The sequence below is a fragment of the Onychostoma macrolepis genome, chromosome 18 (genome assembly GCF_012432095.1).
Source record: "Onychostoma macrolepis isolate SWU-2019 chromosome 18, ASM1243209v1, whole genome shotgun sequence".
Taxonomy (NCBI): domain Eukaryota; kingdom Metazoa; phylum Chordata; class Actinopteri; order Cypriniformes; family Cyprinidae; genus Onychostoma; species Onychostoma macrolepis.
Window position 1 is genome coordinate 10380672 of NC_081172.1, and position 23425 is coordinate 10404096.

The 23425-nt window shown below is 36.6% G+C and overlaps 2 protein-coding genes across 6 annotated transcripts; both read right to left on the bottom strand.

Annotated features, from left to right (window-relative positions):
• Positions 1-57: 57 nt before the first annotated feature.
• Positions 58-11996, bottom strand: ampd3b (adenosine monophosphate deaminase 3b). Of its 5 annotated transcripts, none has more exons than XM_058751399.1 (16): positions 11850-11996; positions 11064-11165; positions 6644-6866; positions 6366-6543; positions 5326-5491; positions 4858-5077; positions 4166-4295; positions 3883-4077; positions 3666-3797; positions 3377-3540; positions 2831-2957; positions 2260-2423; positions 2007-2127; positions 1732-1905; positions 1505-1615; positions 58-833 (listed from the first exon to the last, which is right to left on the bottom strand). In XM_058751399.1, exons 2-16 carry the CDS (start codon positions 11119-11121, stop codon positions 657-659), a joined length of 2340 nt encoding a protein of 779 aa, XP_058607382.1. In that variant the 5' UTR covers positions 11122-11165; positions 11850-11996; the 3' UTR covers positions 58-656. The 5 variants fall into 5 exon arrangements, with proteins under 5 accessions (XP_058607382.1, XP_058607384.1, XP_058607385.1 ...); XM_058751401.1 differs by lacking the exon at positions 11850-11996 and adding an exon at positions 11518-11785; XM_058751402.1 differs by lacking the exon at positions 11850-11996 and adding an exon at positions 11302-11488.
• Positions 11997-14630: 2634 nt separating this feature from the next.
• Positions 14631-16928, bottom strand: admb (adrenomedullin b). Its single transcript, XM_058751829.1, has 4 exons — positions 16798-16928; positions 16361-16473; positions 16147-16275; positions 14631-15929 (listed from the first exon to the last, which is right to left on the bottom strand). Exons 2-4 carry the CDS (start codon positions 16459-16461, stop codon positions 15743-15745), a joined length of 417 nt encoding a protein of 138 aa, XP_058607812.1. The 5' UTR covers positions 16462-16473; positions 16798-16928; the 3' UTR covers positions 14631-15742.
• Between the last annotated feature and the right edge of the window lie 6497 nt (positions 16929-23425).

Genomic DNA, 23425 nt, shown 5'->3' on the forward strand with positions numbered 1-23425 from the left:
TTGACACACCTTTATTTATTGTACTTTGAAAGCAATATTCAAATATTGCTGAACATATTCAGCACCCAGGCATGTTTTCAAAAGCCACTGTTCCTTAACAAAACAGCTTAACCATCTCTGTTTGTGTACAAAATGTGCAAGTTCCAGTACACAATATTTTGTGACAAAAGATAAAACGCCACCCCATAGGATGCCCGACAGTATAACAGCCCCAAAATCTCAGGTTGCAAACAAACTAGTTTATCAAGGCAAATTTTTCTTCCAGTCTCTATTGCATAAAACGTTTATCTGAACAAAAGAACACATTGTTCAAGTCACAAACCCAAAGATTTCCTCATTAGAAAAAGTTACAAATGTATGCTCCCTCAAAGCATCATTTTCAGAAAGCATGTAAAACACAGGAACGTTTTATCAAAACGTCCCATTTTTTAAAAACATATTTGAGATATATAATGGACATATCCATCCCATTAGGCGCTATGGGAAAGGCTATGTCCATCATAAGGCACCAAGATGCATGTCTCCATGACTTGCTACCAGAATGATGTATTTCCATGGCTGTTTGGTGCATCACCTGTAGCAAGATAAGGTTTTATGCTAATGTATGGTCCACTGATATGGGCCCGTGTTCTAGCCTATCTGTCACCCTGCCATGTTTACGAGACGTTTTCAGCCACTGCTTGTGACTTGACAGCATCCACTAGGAAGCTGAGCTCATTGCACAAGGTCTCATGTCGATAGGCCATACGGATCTGTGCCACATTTGTCTTACGGATGTCATTTCCCTCTGGTCCATCCTGTAGATAATTCTCACCCAGGAAGTGTTTCTTCTCCTGCAAGGGAAATTTAAATGTCAGGTTAAGCAAGAAAACCATTCAGCCTTTTCTGTGTATGAAAGGGCTGTAGTGTATGGATGTTCGATTTAGTGTTGGAATGTGTTTAATAGTAGCACTGAAGGATTTTTCTTTAGGAAATATTCTGGGTTAAGTAACTCAATAGCATTTGTGGCATATATCGTTAAACATTTTAAAATAGCAACAATCTGGGTTACAGTTGATGTGAATAGGACCAATTCATAAATGTCAAAATACTCACTGCTTCAATTGTATAGCCACAAAACAATATGCATGTTAACATGATTTTTCTGCTCTGTGTAAAGTTGTATTAATTTTTACAGCTTTGTTACCATTACCATAAACTCTAAATTGTCATAAATACCCATGCCATGAAGTCTAAAATGACTGTAAAAATTTAGACTGCTTTACAGATCAAGAAATAAGTTTAAAATTAAAGAATAAATGTAAGTGCTTTTATTAACTTTTTATTAATTAAGCCTCATATTTTTTTTTTTAAATTCACCCCATTTACTTCCATTGGATTTTCCTCAGTGTTACAAGCTGAAATTATTTGTAAATCTGAACCCACGATATGATAAAACTATATGGCATCAAGTTATTTAAAAGATTAAAACCCCCTGCTTTATATAGTAGGACAGAGAGAGTACCTGATGAGACAGACCGCTCTGAAGCACACTATTTCTGGCGATCTCACACACATCGCACGTGCTCAGTTTCCACAGTTGTGCTGCAATGGCATACTCCTCCATCAAGGCCTCCTGCAGGTACATAAACAACATAAAATTACATCACCTGACTGCACTCAGAAGTAGATTAATAATGAACTCATTTAGTGTCAGAAGTGTTTGATTCCCAGTAAACTGCTCTCCCTGACCTTTGTGTAGTGGAACTGTAACGGGTCATCTGTGGAGAGAGACACACACAGGCCCTTTTGCAGGAACTCCCTGAGGGGATTCTTGGAATACTCCAGGAACAGGCTGTTATTGCTGAGTGGAGACATGGCAATGGGCACCTGGGCCAAATAATACAGGTACTGCAGAACAGGACTCTGTATTGAGAAATTGGACAAGAAAAGACTACATTAAAACTGTTTGTCAAGACTTGTTTGTTGTTTGATGTGTACACAGACAGTCCGTCTTTGAGACTGACCTTCTTCAGGTTGAGTCCGTGAGAGATGTTGTCAGCTGTGAGGAAGGCTGACACCAGATGGGTGATGGATCCTGCCTCGCCGCAGTGAGGACGGAACTGGTAGGTATTGAGACCACGTTCCCTAAAAAAAAAAAAAAAACTTCAGTTACAAAGCTTTTGGCTAAATTTGAGGGGGATAGCTTGCTTATTAATTTGTTCTGTGATGACAATGGATTTGAATGCTGAAATCAGCTTGATCTTTATAGCGACTTACTTTCGAAGGTTGTTGAGGACCATGATGTTGGCATACATGTGAAAGAGGTAGTAAGTGTATGGTGGGTTTTCCTCCATGGTCCACTCCTCAGGTTTTGGACTCTTATAGGTGAAAATGTGATCACTGTGTTTGGACTCATCATCCACGCTGTCAAACCCTGTCACCTGTAGAAAAACATCCAAAGCTTTGCTGAAATCTATCCACGGCCACGTTTTGCCCTTATTTTCTTCAAGGCTCGTGTTTTATATAAAGACTGACCGGGCTGTTCAAATATAGAGACATCAACATGTGTGACATATCAACCACACATTGAGTACATTACTGATTTGGGCGTAATCCATGTTTTCTGTTGTTTGTTTTTGTGATTTTATTGTGCGTGACAATTGTACATGAAGTCATAGTTCTCTGAGAATCGTTTAATTGTTCAGAAGGGATTTGGCATGAAAGCTTGTTCCCCTAGTAAAATGACTGTTTTGTGTTAAAGCTGTTAATTGCCCTGTTGGTTACTAAATGTTCTAATGTGGCATGAATCTGCTCTGACTGGTCTTGCCAGCTGTGATGAAGCACTTACATGTTTCAGGAAGACATACGTTTCTTTGTGTTTCTGAGGATTAACGGTGGCCTGAAACAGTGGAAGGAAGATGTTCTCTAGCATCTTGGCGAAGTTGGGAACAATCTTCTTTGATCTGAAAATGTCACTAAAAACAAAGTACGCAATTTGAATTTAGGAAGCCGTACTAAAATGAAATATATGAGATATGTATGTATTTTTATTCATATATAATTTTCATTATTTCATTTTTCGTTATTTTACATTTTTTCGTTATATTTAAGAATTAAGACTTTTGTGTTTGCGTAAATATATATATATATATATGCATGTGAGTGTATTTCTTACATATTTCAAAATAAGTATTAAATATTAATTATTAAATGTAAATTAATGTACAAATACAATAATTAAATATTTTTGAATATGTATATATATATATATGTATGTGTGTATATATATATATATATATATATATATATATATATTATTATTTTTATTTTTATATTACAATTACAAATTTTTATTTTAAATTGGTATGTTAAGTTACGTTTGAGGAGGACTTACTAGATCCTGGGCACCTGTATGATCCATCTCATGTTAGGGGAGTGCAACTTTTGCTTGATAAACCATTTGGACAGGTTGTCCCACTCTTCAGGGGCTCGGCCGTAAATTGAGAGACGGGGTTCTGCATGCTGATATTTACTCTCCTCAAGGTCATGAGCAACCTCCTGTGTAGAACAATAACAATTTGATTGATTCCTGCTTAAAAAATAATTGGGATGCTCTGGCAATTATAGTTTATTTTAGCTTATGTATTAGTTGCTAAATCAGCACGTGAGTTGATGAGTCTTACCTTGATGAGACGTGCAAAATATTCTCCATTGATGTAGTTATCGCTTTTGATATAGATATCTCTGAGCTCACTAGCACCTACTGGGTTGTATTTGGAATTGAATTTATCAAAGCGATGAAACGTTTGTCTGCCCTGTAACAAACAATAATGCAATTTCTTAATTACAGGTCTATTTTGCTTAAAAATGCAGACAAATTAATTCATGTGAAATACGCACCGCGTGTACATCCAATGAGTCTACTGTGAGATCATATGGGTCCATTTTCAGAGTGTCAAACACCTGTTTGAGGGTGAACTTCTTTCCGCCCTTCTCCAGCACCACCCGGTCTGCTTCCATCTTATATGTGTCCTTGATGAACTTCAGTAGATGCTTCTGGTTCATGCAGGCAGCTGCGTGAATGTGCGTATCAACCTGAATATTCACAAATATGTATATTTAGAAAAGGAGCATTATACAGGAAGTAGTGTTAACATTAGTGTAAATACCAATAAATAAATACCTTTCTGACATTGTAGAAGTCTCTGTGAGGAACGCTTTTCAGTTCCTTTAACTCGGCCATCTCATTCAGCATTTCATGTAGATGGAACTTGGACATCAGGAAGTTAAGCCTTCTGTGACAATATGTCTTCCTATAAAAGAGAAAATGTCTAAATAATGTATTTCCTGTTTTTTTGACTATCACCTATCCTGTTTATTATTTAGTAACAGGTGAATGCAGTGTTATCAGTTTTGAAAATGTACTCCCCCTCGGGCCATCCAAGATGTAGATGAGTTTGTTTCTTTATCAGAACAGATGAACGCAGTATTATAGATTATGGACTATAGCAGTTGTTTGAATTTTGGCCAGAAGCAATGGTTTAAAGTTAAAACGCCTTAATGATGGATTTGTTTTTATAAACATGTAGCTTTGGCTTCACAAGACGTTAATTGATGGACTGGAGTCATGTAGATTATTGTGTTTTTATCAGCAGTTTGGACCCTCATTGTGACGGCACCCATTCACTGCAGAGGATCCACTGGTCAGCATGTGATGTAATGCTAAATTTCTCCAAATCCGTTCTGATGAAGAAACAAACTCATCTATGTCTTGGATGGCCTGAGTGTGAGCACATTTTCAAATTTTCATTTCTGGGTGAACTGTTCCTTTAAGTTAGGGTTTGAGGTTTTGAAGTATGACATGACGAAACTCACGTTGGTCCATCTGCAATCATGGCAAGGACGTGGCTCATGTCAATAGCAAAGGTTTCCAAGTCAGGATATGGTAAGCTCCGTGGCTGATCCTGTTTTAGGGCATCTTCATTATCATAGACGTATATGATTCCATCTTTCATCCTCAGGGAGTAATTCAGATTCTGTGGAAGGTCTTCCATACTGTAAGGATCTTCACCCTCACTTGGAGCAGGGCAGATATCTGTTGCCATGAAAATAAAGCATAAAGGCAACTTTTAGATCTGATGAATACTAATGTCATATTTATGTCCTGCCATAAATAGAAACATGACCGGTAGTTTATAGTATCAATTTCCCAAACTTATTAAACGGCCTACAGTTTTTGAGACAGAATATTAAGAATTTGTAAATTCCACTGTTATCATTATAGGTCTTTTAATAGTTAATTGTGCATTATTGCCGCATTCACTGTTGCCGACCATGACATACCTGGCAGCACCTCTTCCTCCTCACTCCATTTCTCATTATTGGCACTCCTTAGAAACTTGGCTGTTGTCCTGGGAAAGCGGTGATATGCCAGCCGAGAATATTTTTCTCTGATGAAGAGTGCTGTCAGCAGGGTTTTTGCTGCTTGCTCATAGTCCTCGACTGTTATCTGTCAGAAGTGATCATAGATGATCATATACACTACAGTTCAAAAGTTTAGGGTTGGTAAGATTTTTTCAAATGTTTTTACATTAAGTCTCTTATGCTGTAATATTGAAATATATTGTTATTTAAATTAGAATTTAAAATAACTTTTCTATTTTAATATTCTTGAAATGTAAATAATTACTGTGATGGCAAAGCTGAATTTTCCTTTTTGATGCTTAAAAAACATTTCCTATTATTAATATTGAAAACAGTTTTGTGAAACCCATAATAAATTTTTTTCAGGATTGTTTGAAGAAGTTCAGAAGTCAATTTTGATCAAGTTAATGCGTTATATATACCTCTGTAATATTAGTTAGAAGTTTAGTTTTGTGACTTATAGTCCATATATTGTTAGCTTTGATGGTATCTATCTGCTAATGTACTTTTAAAAGTAACAGATGTGTGGACACATACAAAATAGTCTGTTCATGCTCCAAAATAATATGAATATCCAAACAGTAATTATTTTATCATGGACACACACTCATAAGGCTTACTTTCATAAATTAGTCCACTAATCTACCACCGTATTTTCAAGGTATTTGACTTTGAAAACACACCTTAACTGTTAATGCAAATCATAACTGAACTGGTGCCACTTGCTTGTACTCTTTTTAGCCTCACCAATTCATATGTGTTTGGCTCAAATTAAATGCCCAGCCCTGTTTATTCACTTTCTTAAACTGCCCCTTATATTACTGTGTGTGTGTGTAAATATAAATAGATATATGCATTATTATATAGATCATACACATTATTTTATATATTATTATATACCGTTATATTTAATATATATATTTAAAGTGTATGTATATACAAAATAATTTGCCTCCTACCCCTGCACAGTAGTCTCCACTGATGGTGACCCTCTGGAATTCTGGGATATTGATTGTCAGGGGGCCTGTAGGTGAGGACGGGGTCAGCAGGGGTGAAATCATAGACATTGCCCATTCTGAAGTAACTGGGATTTGCAAGGAAATTGACTGGGATCGCATCAGCTTGAAACTCTGTTTCCTAAAATGGGGCATACAGCATAATAAATGCATTTTCAATATCACATTAATGCAAATTACTGATTAGTTCTGCGTCCTGTACAATATTTGAGTTTACTGACCTCTTGACTGATTCCTCTGACTTCTGCTCCTCTATCTCTTTGCGTAGCTCCCATTCCTTGGCCTGATGCAAGCCAATGGGACAGTCCTCAGGGACGGTGAACATTGACAAGGTGTTTTTATTGTCTTCTTCCTTCAGAGCCGAAGCGTACACCTTCTCAGCCAAGAGTCGCACTCTCTCATCCACCTCGTGGAGAGAGATCTTCGTGAACTGACGCGGCATTTCTGCAAGGAGTGGAGTTAAATAAAAAGATAAACGCCAAGAATGTTGGTTCTTTCTATTATTAGTTCATGTTAATGATCAGGTTCTAGGAACAGCTTGTATTGTACATTGTGTACATTTGTTCAAAATTTTCAGAGAATACTTTGGGTGTTACCATTTTCATCAGCTTCTCAGTCTCCAATAACAAGCCTGTATCTATTCCACAAAATCCCTTACCATGGTCAAATGAGACTAAGTGAAAGTGTACTGTGTGTTTGTGTTATGCGAATAACCATAATGAGCGGAGTTACTAACATGTTGCCAAAACTTGACAACCGAGACTAACCGAAATTAACGACATAACACTAATAGTATAATTTGTAAAATTTTGGATAAGAAATTAATTGCTGTATTTTGCCATATTTTAAAACCATTATTCAAGGTGGTAAAATGAACTTAATTTAAAGTGGCAATGAAATATTTATGTGTATGTGTAAGCCATGGCATTTTTGCAACTGCACAAATCATGGTTATAAACATGTCCTCAAGTATCTGTCCACACAGTTCAGGTTTCACTCTGCATCTTGTGCCTTGGTCTTAGTCGGGTATCTGTGAGGTTAACTAAGTCCCTGTCCTGAGGTCAGTCACTAGATTCCCAAAGTGTCAGACCAGTTGTTGTTGTGTCCTCTGGCAGCAAACTGTGCATGGCAAGCATGGCGAGCACGGCATGCACCTTTATTTACTTGGCAGGCAATCAAAAGTTGTTTGAGGATAATCATGAGAAATCCTGTTTGTGCTCTAAGTGAGGAAGATCATCAAGAGCGTGTCAAATATTGTATCATTGTTCTTTCATATATCACAAGTATTGAACGAGCAACACTGTGAAGCAGAAGTTTATGCAGCACATTTACAACGTGTAACTTTGTGGTTAGGTTTTAAATGCAACACTGTCAGAAAAGGCACGCAAAAGGCAAGAAAATGTCGTACAGGGGTTTTCACGCATGCATCTGGGTTGTCAAAGTTAAAATGATAACATAAGATATAAATTAAATATTTTATGCAATATTTTTAACAGTTGCTTAAAAATATTATGGTTTCATTCTGATTTCAAAATATGGAAATAACTAAATAAATAATATTTAACACAATAATTGCTATTCAATTGATAGCCTTAGTTGTAAACAGTAACAAAATAATATTTAAAAAAATTAGAATAAATCTGTTTTTGTTTTTTTTTTACAGATTTATATAGCGAGTAAAAACAACATGTTGTCTTAGTAATATGACGCATAATATTTTCCTCACACAATATAAATTTTTTTTTTAAATTAAATTATATATCTACCATTTTATTTTATGAAAGGGATCATCATATTTTGGTCATCAAAAAGTATGAAAACCCCTGTCATGTGAGAGGCTTTAATATTGGATAAATTATATATTTAAATTATTTTTAGGCATTGTCTGCTGCTTTTTTTTTCTTTGACTTACATGCTCTGTATCACAAGTAAGAAGAGAGTGACAGTTACTCTCACCAGACAAACCACACTTCCTCCATTCACACACAGACTCCCTGTGCTATCAGTCATAACCTCATTTACATCCTGTCCAGTAGATTGTAGTTTCATATCAGTTCCCACGTCTTGGCCACCTTTCTATTTCCCACATTACATCAGAGATTACGTCTGCTTAAAGGAGACTCTATGCTTATAAAGCACAGGAATGTAGGTCAGGTCCATCCCTATAATCAGTTTTTAATGGCAGATGGGGTTATGAAGTCAAATGCAAGTTTGTTGACTTCCACCTGTGTTGACATGTAACTGGATATTGCACTGTCAACAGTCTGTAAGCCTTCGATATAGAAGCGTGACAAGCCTGTATGATAGATGATTCCAAGCTACTCCCAGCCCTGCCCATCTAGGAAACCATACCAGACATCACTTTCACCGCACTTTTAGAACAGCTAAGCCATACGCATGGAAGTAAACCCCTCTTAACATATCTCAGTAAAAATCAATCCGAGTGAGAGAAAAAGAGAGAACATATCTTACTGTAAAAATCAAATATATTACGTAGATAATATTTTATCATATATATATTATTTTATCTATATATAGAGAGAGAGTAGGTGAGCATGTCTTACAGTAAAAATCATATATATTACTTATTACTTATATATCAATCAGAATAGAGTAGATTAAAAATCAACTATATATATATATATATATATATATATATATAAAATAAATCTAATATTATTAATATAAAAATATATTATATGACAAATAAAATTATATACAATATTAAAATGTTAATATTAAATAATAATATATTAAAATTAAAAATATATATCATAGTAAACAATTCTTTCGACAATCACTCATTATTTTTCAACCCACATTTAACCCATTGAAAATACCCATTCTGTCAGAAGAATTGTGCTATTGTTGAGCTATTGTTTAACATGTGCAACCAACACGTCACCTTTCTATTGAAGAAAAGCTTGCCACAGTTACTTCCGTTTGACCCTTCCAATGTCCAATCTTTTGAATGTTCCTGACCCCTATTATTCTGCTTGAGCAACCCTTTTGCACCAAATGCTGCAATATACACTTTCTCTTACCTTCAGCACTTATTTTTGCCATGGTTTTACTGGATCTCTGTGTTTGGACTCTCTATTTTCCTGCTACTTTCTAACTGCGGTCTTCACTTCTAGGTCTTCAGACATCTCCAGTCTTGAGTATCCCGCTCCCCCCTATTTAAAGCATCTGACAGCATTGTGTCAGCAGAGAGCTTGGCTGCACGTCACAACAAGCTGCGAGCTGAACCTGAGACTCTTCTAAATGCTGGCAGGTTCTGGAGCTTGCAAGCTGTCAGGGTAATTTCCCAGCCGCTATGTTTTTATAAGGGAATAACATTGTCTTGGCCCTGGCTCACTCATGTTCCAGAAACATTACTCAACCTTTAAAGGAAGGCTGCATATGCAATGGCTTAACATGCAATATACACTGCATGGCACTAAGAGCCATGTTTACAATCCCAAGCTCAACCTTAGCAGCTTGTCATGCATGACAGCTGAACCTGATTTTAAACCAACCCACGCCAACTATGCCCTACCCTGCACAGGTAACCAGAATCACAGGTTACTCATTTTTCAAGTCAACACAACTCATACACCACCGGTATACTGTAAGTGCAGTATTATTAGCAAGCTTCTGGAAAGCACAAGCTGACACGCACACAACCCAGAGGAATACTCTGTTCCAAACAGCATCCCGTAACGTCATAATCAGTATTCATACAGCACCGTGACTGAAGTTACACTCACCTGGTTTTGCTAGACCTTGAAATGAGCATGGAAGAACACAAGGCTTAAAGTAAAAGAACAAAACATTCTCAAAACACACCAATTCGGAGAAACTCCAGTGAGAGCATTTATTTACCTGCGCTTTGAGAAGGTCAGGCTACCACAGAGTTGTCTCGGAGAGAGTATAGAGGGTGACAGACAGAATAGCTCTTTTTATTTGTGCCTATTAACACCGTATCTCCTCCGACCTTTCCTCATTTGTAGGGAAACAATTGGGAGAAGCTGAACTCCGCCCTGCAGCGCAGCGCTGACTCCATACCTGCCCATCCTACTGAGCCTATGCCCCCTCCCCTTACCTCACATTTCTCTTTGTCTGAAGGATTAACTTACTTTCTTTACTACCTCAAAGACGATAGAGGCTTGCTTTCATTTTAACATACAAGTCCAGCCCACTTATTGTCATACATTCGCAGTATGCTTCTTGCAAACCATTAAATTACAGTCAAGCCATATTGAAAAGCAAATAATTAACTTACTCAAATTTTATGCATGTCATTAGTGTAATTAAACTTCATTTAAAGCTATTTAACAGTTAAAGTCATTGAGGCTTGCACAAGTCATCGACACTTGGCACGAGGGAAGTGCTTCATTGCAAATAGGTTATTTATAGAAACTCTTTTGATAGAGCACTTTATGACATGCTTGCAAAGAATGTTACGGACACCTTGTCATGCTATGCTTTTAACTACTTTGACCGAGTGACAACCCCAGACAATATGTCTGCAGGCCACCTTTTTAGGAGTTTGTTCCAGTGGACCTGCACACTGGTCTTTTACAAAGACAAAAGTGGCATATTTTTAAGGTAACATGTAGTGTTCATATACAATATTATCATATACTATGCCAAACTTACCCCTCCCTAAGCTGGGCGTTGATTGTTGCTTGGGTAGAGGAGTTCCTTTTCTGCTCATTTTGCGCAACGTAGTAGATGCAGCACAATCTATGAAACTTCCACCTGAGAGACAGAGGCAAATGCCATGTTCTTAAAATGCATTGCAGGAATATTCTTGAAAGACTCCACAGTAAAAACACCACGATGAATGTATGTGTTGTTATTTTATAAGAATGCTACATTAAAACGGGCTGTTTACCTCTCAGTGAGTTGATGACAGAAACAGGAAAAGGAAATTCGTAAGTACTAACAATCAGACACTATTACTGTAACGTCAGATACAAAAGCAAAACACATAAGGAAATTGCTATTTCCTAGTGTGTTAACTGAATATCCTGAGCACTTCTTTTACAGCATTTTACTGGTTTAAAACAGCTCCCGTTAAATGCTAGAATGTTGTTAGTTGTCAACTTACCTTATCTACAAGAACACAGTTCAGCAGTTCTGAATAAGGAAATGCCTGAACATTCAAAACATGCCACCACCCCTGATAAAACTGTACCCTCTTTAATCCTTCAGTTTTAAAGGTCAATCCATTTTACAATAGGAGATATGTAAACAATGTAAGAAAGAGAAAAAATATGTGGATTAAGACTCAAGAAAAGTAGTGTGGAATGAGGCAAGATCCCACAACAGGTTCAGACCTGCAGCACATGCTTGAAAAGAGGCCACAGGTTACAGCACTTATGTGGTAACCAAACAGCCAAGGGGTTAGTAAACTTTGTTTTAAAGATTTTAACCACTCACCTTACGGGTGCAGAGTAGACCTCTGTTATTTTTCTCCCTACAGTCTTGCTGTCTCTCTCCCTCTGTGTGCGACTGTCACCTGAGACACTCTGTGCTTTGTAGTGCAACACTCACTGGGTGTGAAGATATGCCTCAAGGCTCTGACAAGCTACATCTGCAATTGAAAAATGTCACAGCACTTAACCCTTTCAGTGCTGGTGGTAGTAACTGTTTTTATGAGGCTTGAATCTTTTCTGGTGGGGTTTTCTGGGTATTTAAACTTTTTCTGAAACTTTTATTGTGTTTTGCATATTTTCTCAGTGCGTTTAAGGAGACTTTGGATGTTCTGTTGTTATATAGCCTAATCCTACCATATGTTTGCAGATGAAAACAAAAATGAGTGCACAGAGGTCATATTTTGGTCATATTACTCACTGTGTACACATAAACCTGTCATTCTGTTCATCTGAGCAGAATACTGGCACTGAGATGAACTAGAATGGGAACTGATGCTACCTTTCAGGTATAACTTATTTGTGTTGCTTTTAAATTTTTTATCCATATCAAAATACGAATAATAACATGAACTTCTACAAAACGCATCTCGAGACCAATTCATCTCATTGTGAGTGTACATTATTTTAAGCTTAATTTTGAGAAGTACAATTCTTTTAAATGTAGCTTTTCTTTTAATTAGAAAAAATGTGGAAGTGGTCTGTTTCGCTTATAACTCATCACATGAACGATGTTTCGCAAGACTGCCTTTTTATCTGTAGGTTAAAGGGGTCCTATTATGCTTTTTCACTTTTTGAATTTTAGTCAGTGTGTAGTGTGTATGTTTGGGCATAAAACGATCTACAAAGTTACAAATCTCATAGTCCACTCCAAAGGGAGATGTTTCGTTTTTTAAAAATCCCTTTTCAAAAACTACAACGAATGGTTCGTTTGGACTACAAAGTTGTTTTCCTGTATTTGTGACATCACAAATTGTAAATCCCGCCTACGGAAATTTGAATGGTTGGCGGGAGAAAGCTTGGTTGAGCACTACAAGTTTCAAAATCGAAATCCAGTACTGGTGTATTTATATCACTGTATTTCTGATGGAAACCAACTGTTTTCAGAAAATTTTGGATGTCATTTTCATTTCATCTTGCATGTAATGTCTGATAAAGCGAGATGGTCCTCACTGCAGAACACAAGATCCAGGGGGTGTGGTTGGATCTAGATCCAACTCCTCCCACCTTACATTTACCTAAACCTACCCGTTTCCACCCCCTGATCCCCACCTATCTCCACCCCTAAACCTACCAATCTCCACCCCTTGGATGTGGATCCAACCCCGCCGCCTGGATCTTTTGTTCTGCAGTGAGGGGCTACTGGATAAAGCCGCGTTTGTGAGCGGAGCTCTGCTTTGTGTACAGCGTTACCGGGGAAACCTCGCTCTCTCCCGCTCCAACAGCGCCTCCCGCTGGCAGAGAATTAATTTGCATATATATATATATATATATATATATATATATATGGCCACAAATAGTGTAAGTCTGTGGGACTATGGTATAAATAAATTCAACTGTATAACAGTTTCACTGTAATTCATGTTATAATGGTAGAATTAAAGAACAATAAACATAATACATATTACTGTTGCACTTATCTGTACATAGTAAATGCAGTTATTTTTAAGCTGTTGTTGACATCCTATCTAAACAATAAATCAAAAATTTTGATTTGATCAGTGTTCTTCATTTTGCTGCTTCTTTTGTTATTTTTAAAATTACGATTAATATGTTGCAAAGAGCTTGATTGACAGGCGATCTGACCAATCAGAACGCGTATATTATGTGCCACCGCTGCTATCCGCCATCTTGCCTGACAGCGACGGCCTGTCTCCATAGAAATACATGTTAAAACGGGTAAAAAAGAATATAAAAATGTTCGGAGGGTTAAGCTGTGCTGTTGTTGGCTGCCATAGTAACGGCAATAAGCTAAGGTATTTCTTTAAAGTACTTTTTTTGCGTACCAGAAAACCTGTCATGTCCGGCGCTGTATGCATGGCCTGCAGAGCTTAAGTTAAATAACGTTACTGATAAAAAATAATAAATCAGACAGGAGAGTAAATTCATTTAGGTGTTCCGCGGTTGAAATAAAACACTTTCTGATGTTTATTCATGTTCATTGTGCTTTAAGTAAATATGAAAAGACAATCGGTTCACGTGTTTGAACTGAGGCAATACAGTGATCTGTCACGACACATTGAAGAGCCACAAAAGGGTATTTATTGTTTGAATTTAAAAATGACTCGATTTAAAAGCCGAGGGTCCTGAGACCTTGTTTCATATCAGAAGTAACCTGCTCTGTCTTTTCTGTCAGTGTGTTGTCAGTTTCCTCTGTGCTCTGCGGTGTGTTTTTCGCTGCGTGAGAACATGAGTGTAGTGTGAGAGCGGCATTGTTTGTAGGTCATTGACCGGTCATGGCAACAGTAACTAAGCGTGGGCGGGTTTTGCGAACGGTCAACTGAAGAGGAAAGCGCGCCCTCTGTTGGATTTGTAATGTAGCTCTTGAAGTTCTTATTTTTCCCACAGACCATTAAATTAAACGGATTTGTTTTTATTTAGCTTTTTTGCAGATATTTTAGGTTAAAAAAAAGAAATTGTATTATACTGTGTCTACTTTACTTAAGTCACAGTAATTGAAAAGCGAAACTTTTATTGTTTAAAGAAATGAAGTACATTAAAAATGTAATTTCATTTCATCACTATCAGGCTAGATGGAATCAACACACAAGTTTTAATATTCATTCGGACCACTTCATATTTTATTATTATGATTTTTTTCAAGTTAAAGAACCGAAAGCTGCCATGGTAATAATGGAAATAACACAGGCAATTTTCATTACTCACTCTTGCTGGAGTTTAATAGGTTACTTATTAATTAACAGGTGTCACATTATTGAATGATTCATGTGGAAAAAAAATGCTTCTCATTATAGCGATATGAACTTAAAGGATAAACATCTTATTTCAAAATAAACTATAGATGCCCTTTTTCTGGATACAATAGTTTCTTAAGAATACATGTACAGTATGTAGATATAAATATGAACTTTTAAGATACAGTATTTTCATATATATATATATATATATATATATACACACACATCTTTGTACACATTAATAATAGACTACATAACAACATTAAAGTGAAATATTGCACGGCTCCCACAGTATATATATAAATCAGTCTTCAAGTATGCAGATGTCCTTGAGGACAACAAAAATGATTTCTTCCATAAAGAGTTCTCTCTCTCTCTCTCCTTTCTTCATCATTGGTCCTCCAAGGTAAATAGCTTTAAGTCATAAAAGTTAGTTCCTTTTCCCTCTTCTTGCTATTCTCTCTCCGTCTTCTTCAATGAAAGTTTAGGCTGGCAGAGTTCAAGGCTGTTCCTTCATTCCTCCAGCAGAGGGCGCATCAGTGCTGCAGAAGAGACAGAGAGTCAAGTCCCAAAGCTCCATTAGAATGACAAGAATGCTAAACACATGCACAGATCATTGACCACCTATTTCCTGTCATATTGCATTAGACCCACACTTTTTTTAAATTTTTGGGAAATATTTTTTTTCCAACTGATAGCACTCCTGTTTTCCAATTTAAGTGACCTGAATCCTTCTCAGTCCAGCCCATCAGGCAGAGGATGGAGAGAAGGATGCTCCAATTGCTCCTTTGTGCCTGAAGAGAGTACACTAACGTTCAGCAAAGGTAGTATCAGAAGTATCTCAGTAAAGCGAGCCAATAGAAACCAAAGGCTCAGGACAAACCACAGAGGTGTTCCCGGGTTGTTCTTTAAAGGAGAGATTGAACCCATGCCAGCTTTAGACGGCCCTTGTGGAAAGTTAGCGCAGGGAGGTTTGATGGAACTAACGTCTCCGCCTCCGTCCATAGCCCTTTGAGCTGATCTTTTCAGGAGGGGCGTTGTTCGTCTTTGTGTTGATTATATTCACCAGGTGGGCCAGTTCATGCACCGAGCAGGTGGACAGAACACAGCCCGCTCTTTCCACTCTTTTGACTGAGTAGGCTGGTTCTGTACGCTTTACCCTCACACTCCTGGAGAGAAACAGAAAGCAATTAGTTCTCCTGCCGGTACCCAGCTAATAGGGAACATTCTCTCAAAGTTATGAACAAACATTCTTCCAACAATGTTAGATCTGGTCTTTAATGACGTGCTCAAAATGTTAGTACAAAAACATTATTTACACATTATTCATGGAACTTTTTAGTTGGACATTCATATGTGTCTATTCAGTCAAAGAATGTGACATACCTGTGCTGTGGTACAAATGACTCAGGATCGCTGCTCCTCTGAGTCAGCAAAGCTGCTGAGTCGCTCTCGCTCCTCTCGGACAAGCTGTGGACATCTCTCCTCACCCTACCCTGAAGCCAAACACTGAGCCTAGCCGATGACAAGAGAAAGCCATTAGATTTGATTCAAAGTCAGGGCACTTTGAATGAGATGAGTGGTTCAGTCATGAGCGTACCTTCTCAAACCATCCGTATTCAGAGGTTTTGCACTCGCAATGCTCGGCAGAAGTGCTGTCAGCACACACCACAGGAAAGCCTTCTGAAGCACCGAGTTCATTGTGAATGGAACCTGTGGAAGAACATGCACAAAGATAGTTAGTCATATAAAAAGCATGCTCGTTTTTGCTTGAGTTCTGAACAAATGTCCAAATGACATGATCTTCCTGTTCCTGGTTGACTCCACACTAGTCATTCATTTATTTTCAAAGTTACACAGAGGTTAAGTTTTGCTCAACCATGCCATTACCCAGTAGTAAGTCTTATGCTTGCCTGTGGAGTCAAGTGCACCTCTGGTGCAGTGATAATGACTTGCCATAAAGCCAATTTTTTTGACCTTTGAGGTCACCAAAGCCAAAAATCCACAAGTCAGAGTTAGCAAACCAAGAAAACATACCTGATAGTTTCAGTCGGTCTCTAGAATTCACTCAAAAAGTGGTGATGGTGAAGTCCGTACTACTGTGTATTTCCAAGTAGCATCCAGATCTTGGTTGGCTTGGGATGAGTATTCAGCTGTGACACTGCTAATGGTCTGAGTTTCACAGAAAAACCTGAGTGCTTTATACACTTTACAGGGGGTGGGAATGGGGCGGGAATTGTCTTGAGTGATAGCAGCCACATCCCTGTTCTAAACTAGCCAACAACTTTACATGCCCTGTCTTAAAATAATGGAATATAACCCCTGAGAGAAATCATTACTTCAGCATTCCTGTAATATTGTTTTTAATTAGATGACACCATTTGTTTTGGTTCCGAATCATTTTCATATCTCCTGCTTGTCTGTATTCACAGGGTCGGAGAGGTTTTGAATTGTAGATGGACAGACAGAATTGTAGATGGAAAGATTCATTTACCAGACAAATATGCTTCAGAATCAGCCTTGTAAACATCTGATGATTAACTTCCTGCGAAGCATCTGGAATGCACATCTAATTGGTGATCGAGTTTATTTCAAATGATGTGACTGGGAGATGTTGTCCTTGGGATAATGACTCCGTACAAGCCCTCGCACATTCCAGCCACCTACACATTTTGTTAACAAGTTAGGAATGTGGAATTAATGATTTCTATATCGAGTACAGCTAATATGACACCAGATGCTTTGCCAAAATCATTTGAGAATGGAACATGCCCAAATTTGTAACTGAAGAGAGAGAAAAACTGTAGATGATAATTATTCCTGCTCAAACATTTTGCTCACCCCAAAAAATGTGATTTGGTTCTTCTCTCTCTCTCTCTGGCGTATTTTTCCATCCATGGATATACAAATAAATGGCATTCATTATATACACCGTATATACTATACCATTCAAACATTTGGGGTTAGATTTTTTATTTTATTTTATTTTTTATGTTTTTGAAAGAAATCCCTTACGTTTACTAAAGGTGATCATTTCTTTGATCAAAAATACAGTAAAATAATAATATTGTAAAATTGTTACATTTCAAAAACTTTTTTAATATATTTTAATATGTAATTTATTTCTGTGATGGCAAAGCTGAATTTTCAGCATCATTTCTCCATCTTCAGTGTCACATGATCCTACAAAAATCATTCTAATATATTGATTTGCCCAATAAATATTTAATACTAATACTATTTGATAATGCTGATAATACTTAGTACAGTTGTGCTGCTTAATATATTTATGGAAACGATAGAAAGATAAAAATAAATCATTTGTAACATTATAACTGTTTTTTTTAATGTCATCTAACATGTTCTTGCAGGGAAAAAATAGTTAATTTCTCAACATTCAAAATTTTAACCAGTATTTTTTTTATTTTATATACCCAATTAACAAAAATCTAAATGTCTGGGTATTTTATTTTTTATTTTTTGGAATTGCTACTGTTTTACACAGTTGTGTCTGGTCTTTAAAAGCACCATTTCAGCACATTAGACACAATAGAATTGCAAATAGGCTGCATGACTATGGTAACATTATGGTAAGTGTCTCATAAGATTGCTGGAAATGTTTCCGCCAAGTGAAGACATGCTCAGGAAAGACAAATTTACTCCTACCAGTTTCCATTAAGTTCAACAACACCCAATTCTATATTTAAGCTAGAGCAAAGCCTCTCCCTCTCGTCTTTTTTATCTGTAGAAAGTAGAAACACAGTGTCAGTTTTTTTTTTAAAGGTACCGAGTGTTCTGGAACGATAAAGCGCAATCTGCTGTGCTCTCACTCAGATGTTTCTGGTCTCTTCCACAGTCTTACAGTCTTGGTGTAAGTGACAAACTGACTGTCTGAATCCATTTGTGGTTTTCTATCGTTCTACGATTGATTGGGGATTGATATAATGTGGTGATTAGAGGTAAAAATAATACTGTCTCAGGAAGAAAGCTAGAATAAACCAGAACTGGATTCTAACAGCATCAAAGTATTACGTCCATAGTGAACTTCTTTTGAGGGTCAAGTGTTTTAATGTAAGCATGACAGCTCAGCTGTGATGTTTTTCCTTTTTTCAGTAGTAGAGTGATTACATATATGTTAGTACCCCCTCTGTGTACATTACCAGCTGTTAAATGTGGTTGAAGCAGGTTGAAACCAGACTTTGGTTATATCAGCGCTTGAGCGACGACTCCAAAAAAAATTGAGGGTGTATTCCAAGCAGATGGGGCAAGTCCCCTAGAGGCATTGTTATTGCAACATCATCAAGTCAATGAATACAGACAGCCACAAATTATTTTAAGCCTCAGGAAGAGAATCTCCTCCATGAAAATGACACATCTCATCACATCCCAATGTCATGACATACATGCTCTCCTGTTTACACTTGCCAAGTAATGCATCGCGAAACCACCGTGACAATTTAAGCAAAATCCATTCTGTTTTCAGCAAGTTATCTGCTTGGCACTTTCTTTATTACTATCGGGTGTCCTGTGTATATTGTATTATATAAGTGGTTTGATGTAATGACATGCTCGGACAGCACATGTTATTTATTTGTTAATAATCTGCGCATCAAAATTAATATTACTCCTCACAGGCTGATTTCATAAGCAGCCCCTGGTGGAGATCCAGTGGATTTGATTCAAAACAAGTGGGTCGTATCTTTTTTACTATCAGTCTTTGCATGGTGTGAACTCTGTTTTCGTGCTCAAAGAGAAATCACTAACAGATTTAGAAGTGTGATTATTTCAACTCTGTTTCGTGGAAGCGTTTATGTGGCCTGCCGGTTACCACAGTAGGTCTGTTTGATTTTAGAGCATTTTTTCTGCTCTGAGAAAAATTATATGATTGTATGAGCTAATAATAATACATGTTTTTAAACAATACATTTATTTCTCTTACCCCATTGTTCGTTCTCTGAAAACAAGTAAATGTTAGATGTTTTGACATTTTGATTAGAAAACGAGACAAAAAGAAAAAAAAAAAAACAGATTAAGAAAATTATTTTTTGCAGTGCAATAGAGCACTGCAGTGATGACATTTTTGTTGGCCAACCCAGAAATTAGCAGCTTCCCTCGACAAAAACCCAATAGGATTTTTACATTGGCTTTAAAGGAGTCATAAACTGCCTTTTTTTTTATTATCATTATTATTTTGTACTGTTCTCTGAGGTCCACTTATAATGTTATCAAGATTTTTACATCAAAAGACATCATAATGTCGACTATTTTCTGTTTTGACCTCTCATCTGTTTGAATAGTTGTGGCGGATTGTAGCCTCAGAAGTAAACGCCCACTGCTGTGATTGGCTAACAGTTGTGTATGTTTGACAGCCTACATCCTTCACAGATGCTGTGATTTAGGTTAAAACGCATAAATACTTAGTACATATAAAACAAACTGTAATAACAGACAAAGCAATAGTGACCACGCAATAAAAACAGTTATTTGCACTTGTGTGCTGCAACATCAATATCAGCACAGCATCGTCTTTTAGTTTCAATCTTTCTGAAAATCCTGGATCGAATTGTGCCCCATTTGTAAATGAATCCGCGTTAAAATGAAGTTAACAAAGGACCAAGTTCTTACTGATGTGGTCTGGCACTTCATCAAAAATAAAGTTCATCAAATAAAGTTTATTGTTTAGATTCCGTTTTCAGACTAACAAGAAAGCTTTGAGAAACAGAACATAATATTTTTATAGCACAATAACCTCAAAAGATCAAGGGAATTTTGATTTGTCAGATCATGACACCTTTAAGGACCTGTCCTAAATGGCACCCTTAGGTCTTGTGGTCCCTCTTTGGGTTCAAACTTTGATGAGGGAATTTTGCATAGGCTATCGATACCTGTAGTCTGCTTTTTTTTTTATCTCACAGACAAAAAATATAAACATGGAGGCCACAAGTACACATAAATTGTGACATTTATGATTGAATTGTGTGTGCATTGTTCAGTTTTTAGCTAATGTTTAAAGATTTTAGACTTCAAAATCACATTTTCAAGGATGCATAGCATACTTAACCAAAACCTGAATGTTTTGACATGCATGACGAGAGTCACGCATGCTCTCATAAATGACTTCCTAGCAGCTACAAGTCCAAAATTTCTTTGGAAAACTAGCTTTTAGGAAAACTAGAAGACAACACGCTAACAGGAACTGTGGACGATTCAAACCCTTTATTTCAGTTAAAAACATTAAAAGGTGTTTCAGGTACATAACTGGCAGCTTTCTGGGAAGCATCGCTGGAAAGAGGTGAATGACTTTCTGAGGAATTAATCTCTTAAAAGTTGTTTGGTAAACTACAAAGACTATAAATGCCACAGTCATTATTTAGTTTTGGCTGTTCGTGCACTTAATAATGCTTGTCTATTCTCTGTTTTGTGTTTGAGTCACATCATCACTTCAATTTGAAGGCATTTTTGCTCTCTGGAAGCACTTACATGTAATCTTCCATGGCATTTTTCTAGCTATTATTGTCTGGATTTTTATTACTCACAGTTGCTGGTATTGCGCAGTTTTGATTGGTCAGTCATTGGGCCTAATCTGATTGTAAAGACGCTGTGGATCACTTATGTCTAGCATGTGAATGTGAAGTGAAAGTATTAGGCTTTAAAGTAATGATTCTTGGAAATGCAAACATGATTCCCTGACGGTCAACCATCGGTCGTTGTCACAATCATTTTCTGCTGTGCTGGTGCTCATGTTCTGTCATGCATAGCTGTTTTAGCGCTCATCTGTTGCCATTTGTGACATTATATCTTTGTCACGCAGTTTATAATCATGCTTTTTTTGTCGTCTTACAAGGATGGACTTTAATGTGGGATAGGATGTGGTAATGAATTATCAATGCAAAACACTCAATAAATAATGTTTGTTTGTTTGTTTGTTTGTCTAAGTAAAAACAACTTTTTGTTTGTGTGTTGGTTTGCTTGAATTGAGTCCACACAATATACAAGTAAATATTTTCATTGTTTTTATTTGCCAGCTTTCTCCTGGTCCAGAGGTCCACCTTTTAGTGCTTAGCAGGTTAATAAGTGTCAGAGAAATGCCTGTAATGTATGCCAACAGAGTTGAGCATGGAAAACTACACTGTAAATAGATGTGCTGTCTCCTGAAATAATGTGGTTAGTAGCAGGGATCTGCAGAGAGTTCCTCAGGGGCAGGGGCTCAAATGTAAAAAGGGGCAATATGAGGGGAATAAAATTATAGGTCAAAAATTTGGATACATTACTGTTTTATATTTTTGCAAGAAGTCACTTATAGTCATCAAGCCTGCATTTATTTGATCGAAATTTTAATATACTTTATTCATTTATTTTATTTACTGATTTATTAGCAATGTTGGAAACCTGTGATTCTTTTTTCCAGGATTCTTTGATGAATAGAAAGTTAAACAAGAACATAATTTATTTAAAATATAACTTTTGTAACAATATACACTACACTGTAAAAAAAAAAAAAAAGTTGAGCCAACTTCAAATTTTAAGGCAACCAGCTTCAGCAGATTTTTGAGTTTTCTCAACTTGCCGTTTTAAGTTTATACAACAAAAATTTGAGAATCTCCCACAAAAATAAGTTGAGCAAACTCAAAAATCTGCTGAAGCTGGTTGCCTTAAAATTTGAAGTTGGCTCAACTTTTTTTTTTTTTTTGCAGTGTACCATTCAAAAGCTTGAGGTCACTACTTTTTTTTTTTTTTGAAAGCAGTTAGTTTTTATTCATCAAGGATTTGTTCAATTGATAGAAACAGTGATAGTAAAGATTGATATTGTTAGAAAACATCTCTATTTTGATTAAATGCTGTTCTTTTTCATTTTTATTTATCAGTGAACCCCAAAAAAGTATCACAGTTTCCAATAAATAAATAAATAAATAAAAATACAAATAAAGCAGGCAGCACAACTGTTTCCAACATTGATAATAAATCAGCATATTAGAATGATTTCTGAAGGACCATGTATTAATTAAAGAATGGAGTAATGATGCTGAAAATTCAGATTTGAATCACAGAAATAAATGATATTTTATTAAAATAGTATAAAAGTATATTTAAAAAACAAAAAAACATTCTATTAAACTGTAATAATATTTCACAATATTAGGCTACAGTTTTTTTTTTTTTTTTCTGTATTATTGATCAAATAAATGCAGGCTTGATGAGCATAAGACATTCATAATGCTGCATAAATATAAAAAAATGTTATATTTAAAGTCCTTTCACGTCACCATTCGGCCAGCCTACACTTCCATTATTGCGACTTTTGGCGCTGCACGGTTTTGTGCAGTGCTTTTGTAGTCATCTATATTCTCAGCAATGTAATTTGATTTAAAAAATGAGACAAACCACAGATCCAGATCGCTCTACAAATAAGCTCGTCTGTCTCATGTAATTTTCAACCGATTTATGAATAAGAACGGAAAATAACCGCTCCAGTTCACATTATTGTTCCATGAAATGTGAACTCCTTGTGCCAGATCATGCTTGGCTGGTGTATTATACATGACAAACGGTATAATTTTCCTTCCATCGACCCATAGGCACTCACTGAAAGAACCATATGGTTTGAGAGCCTCGGTTTCTGAACAGACTGTAATATCAGTCATCAAGAAAAACGCACGAAACCCAT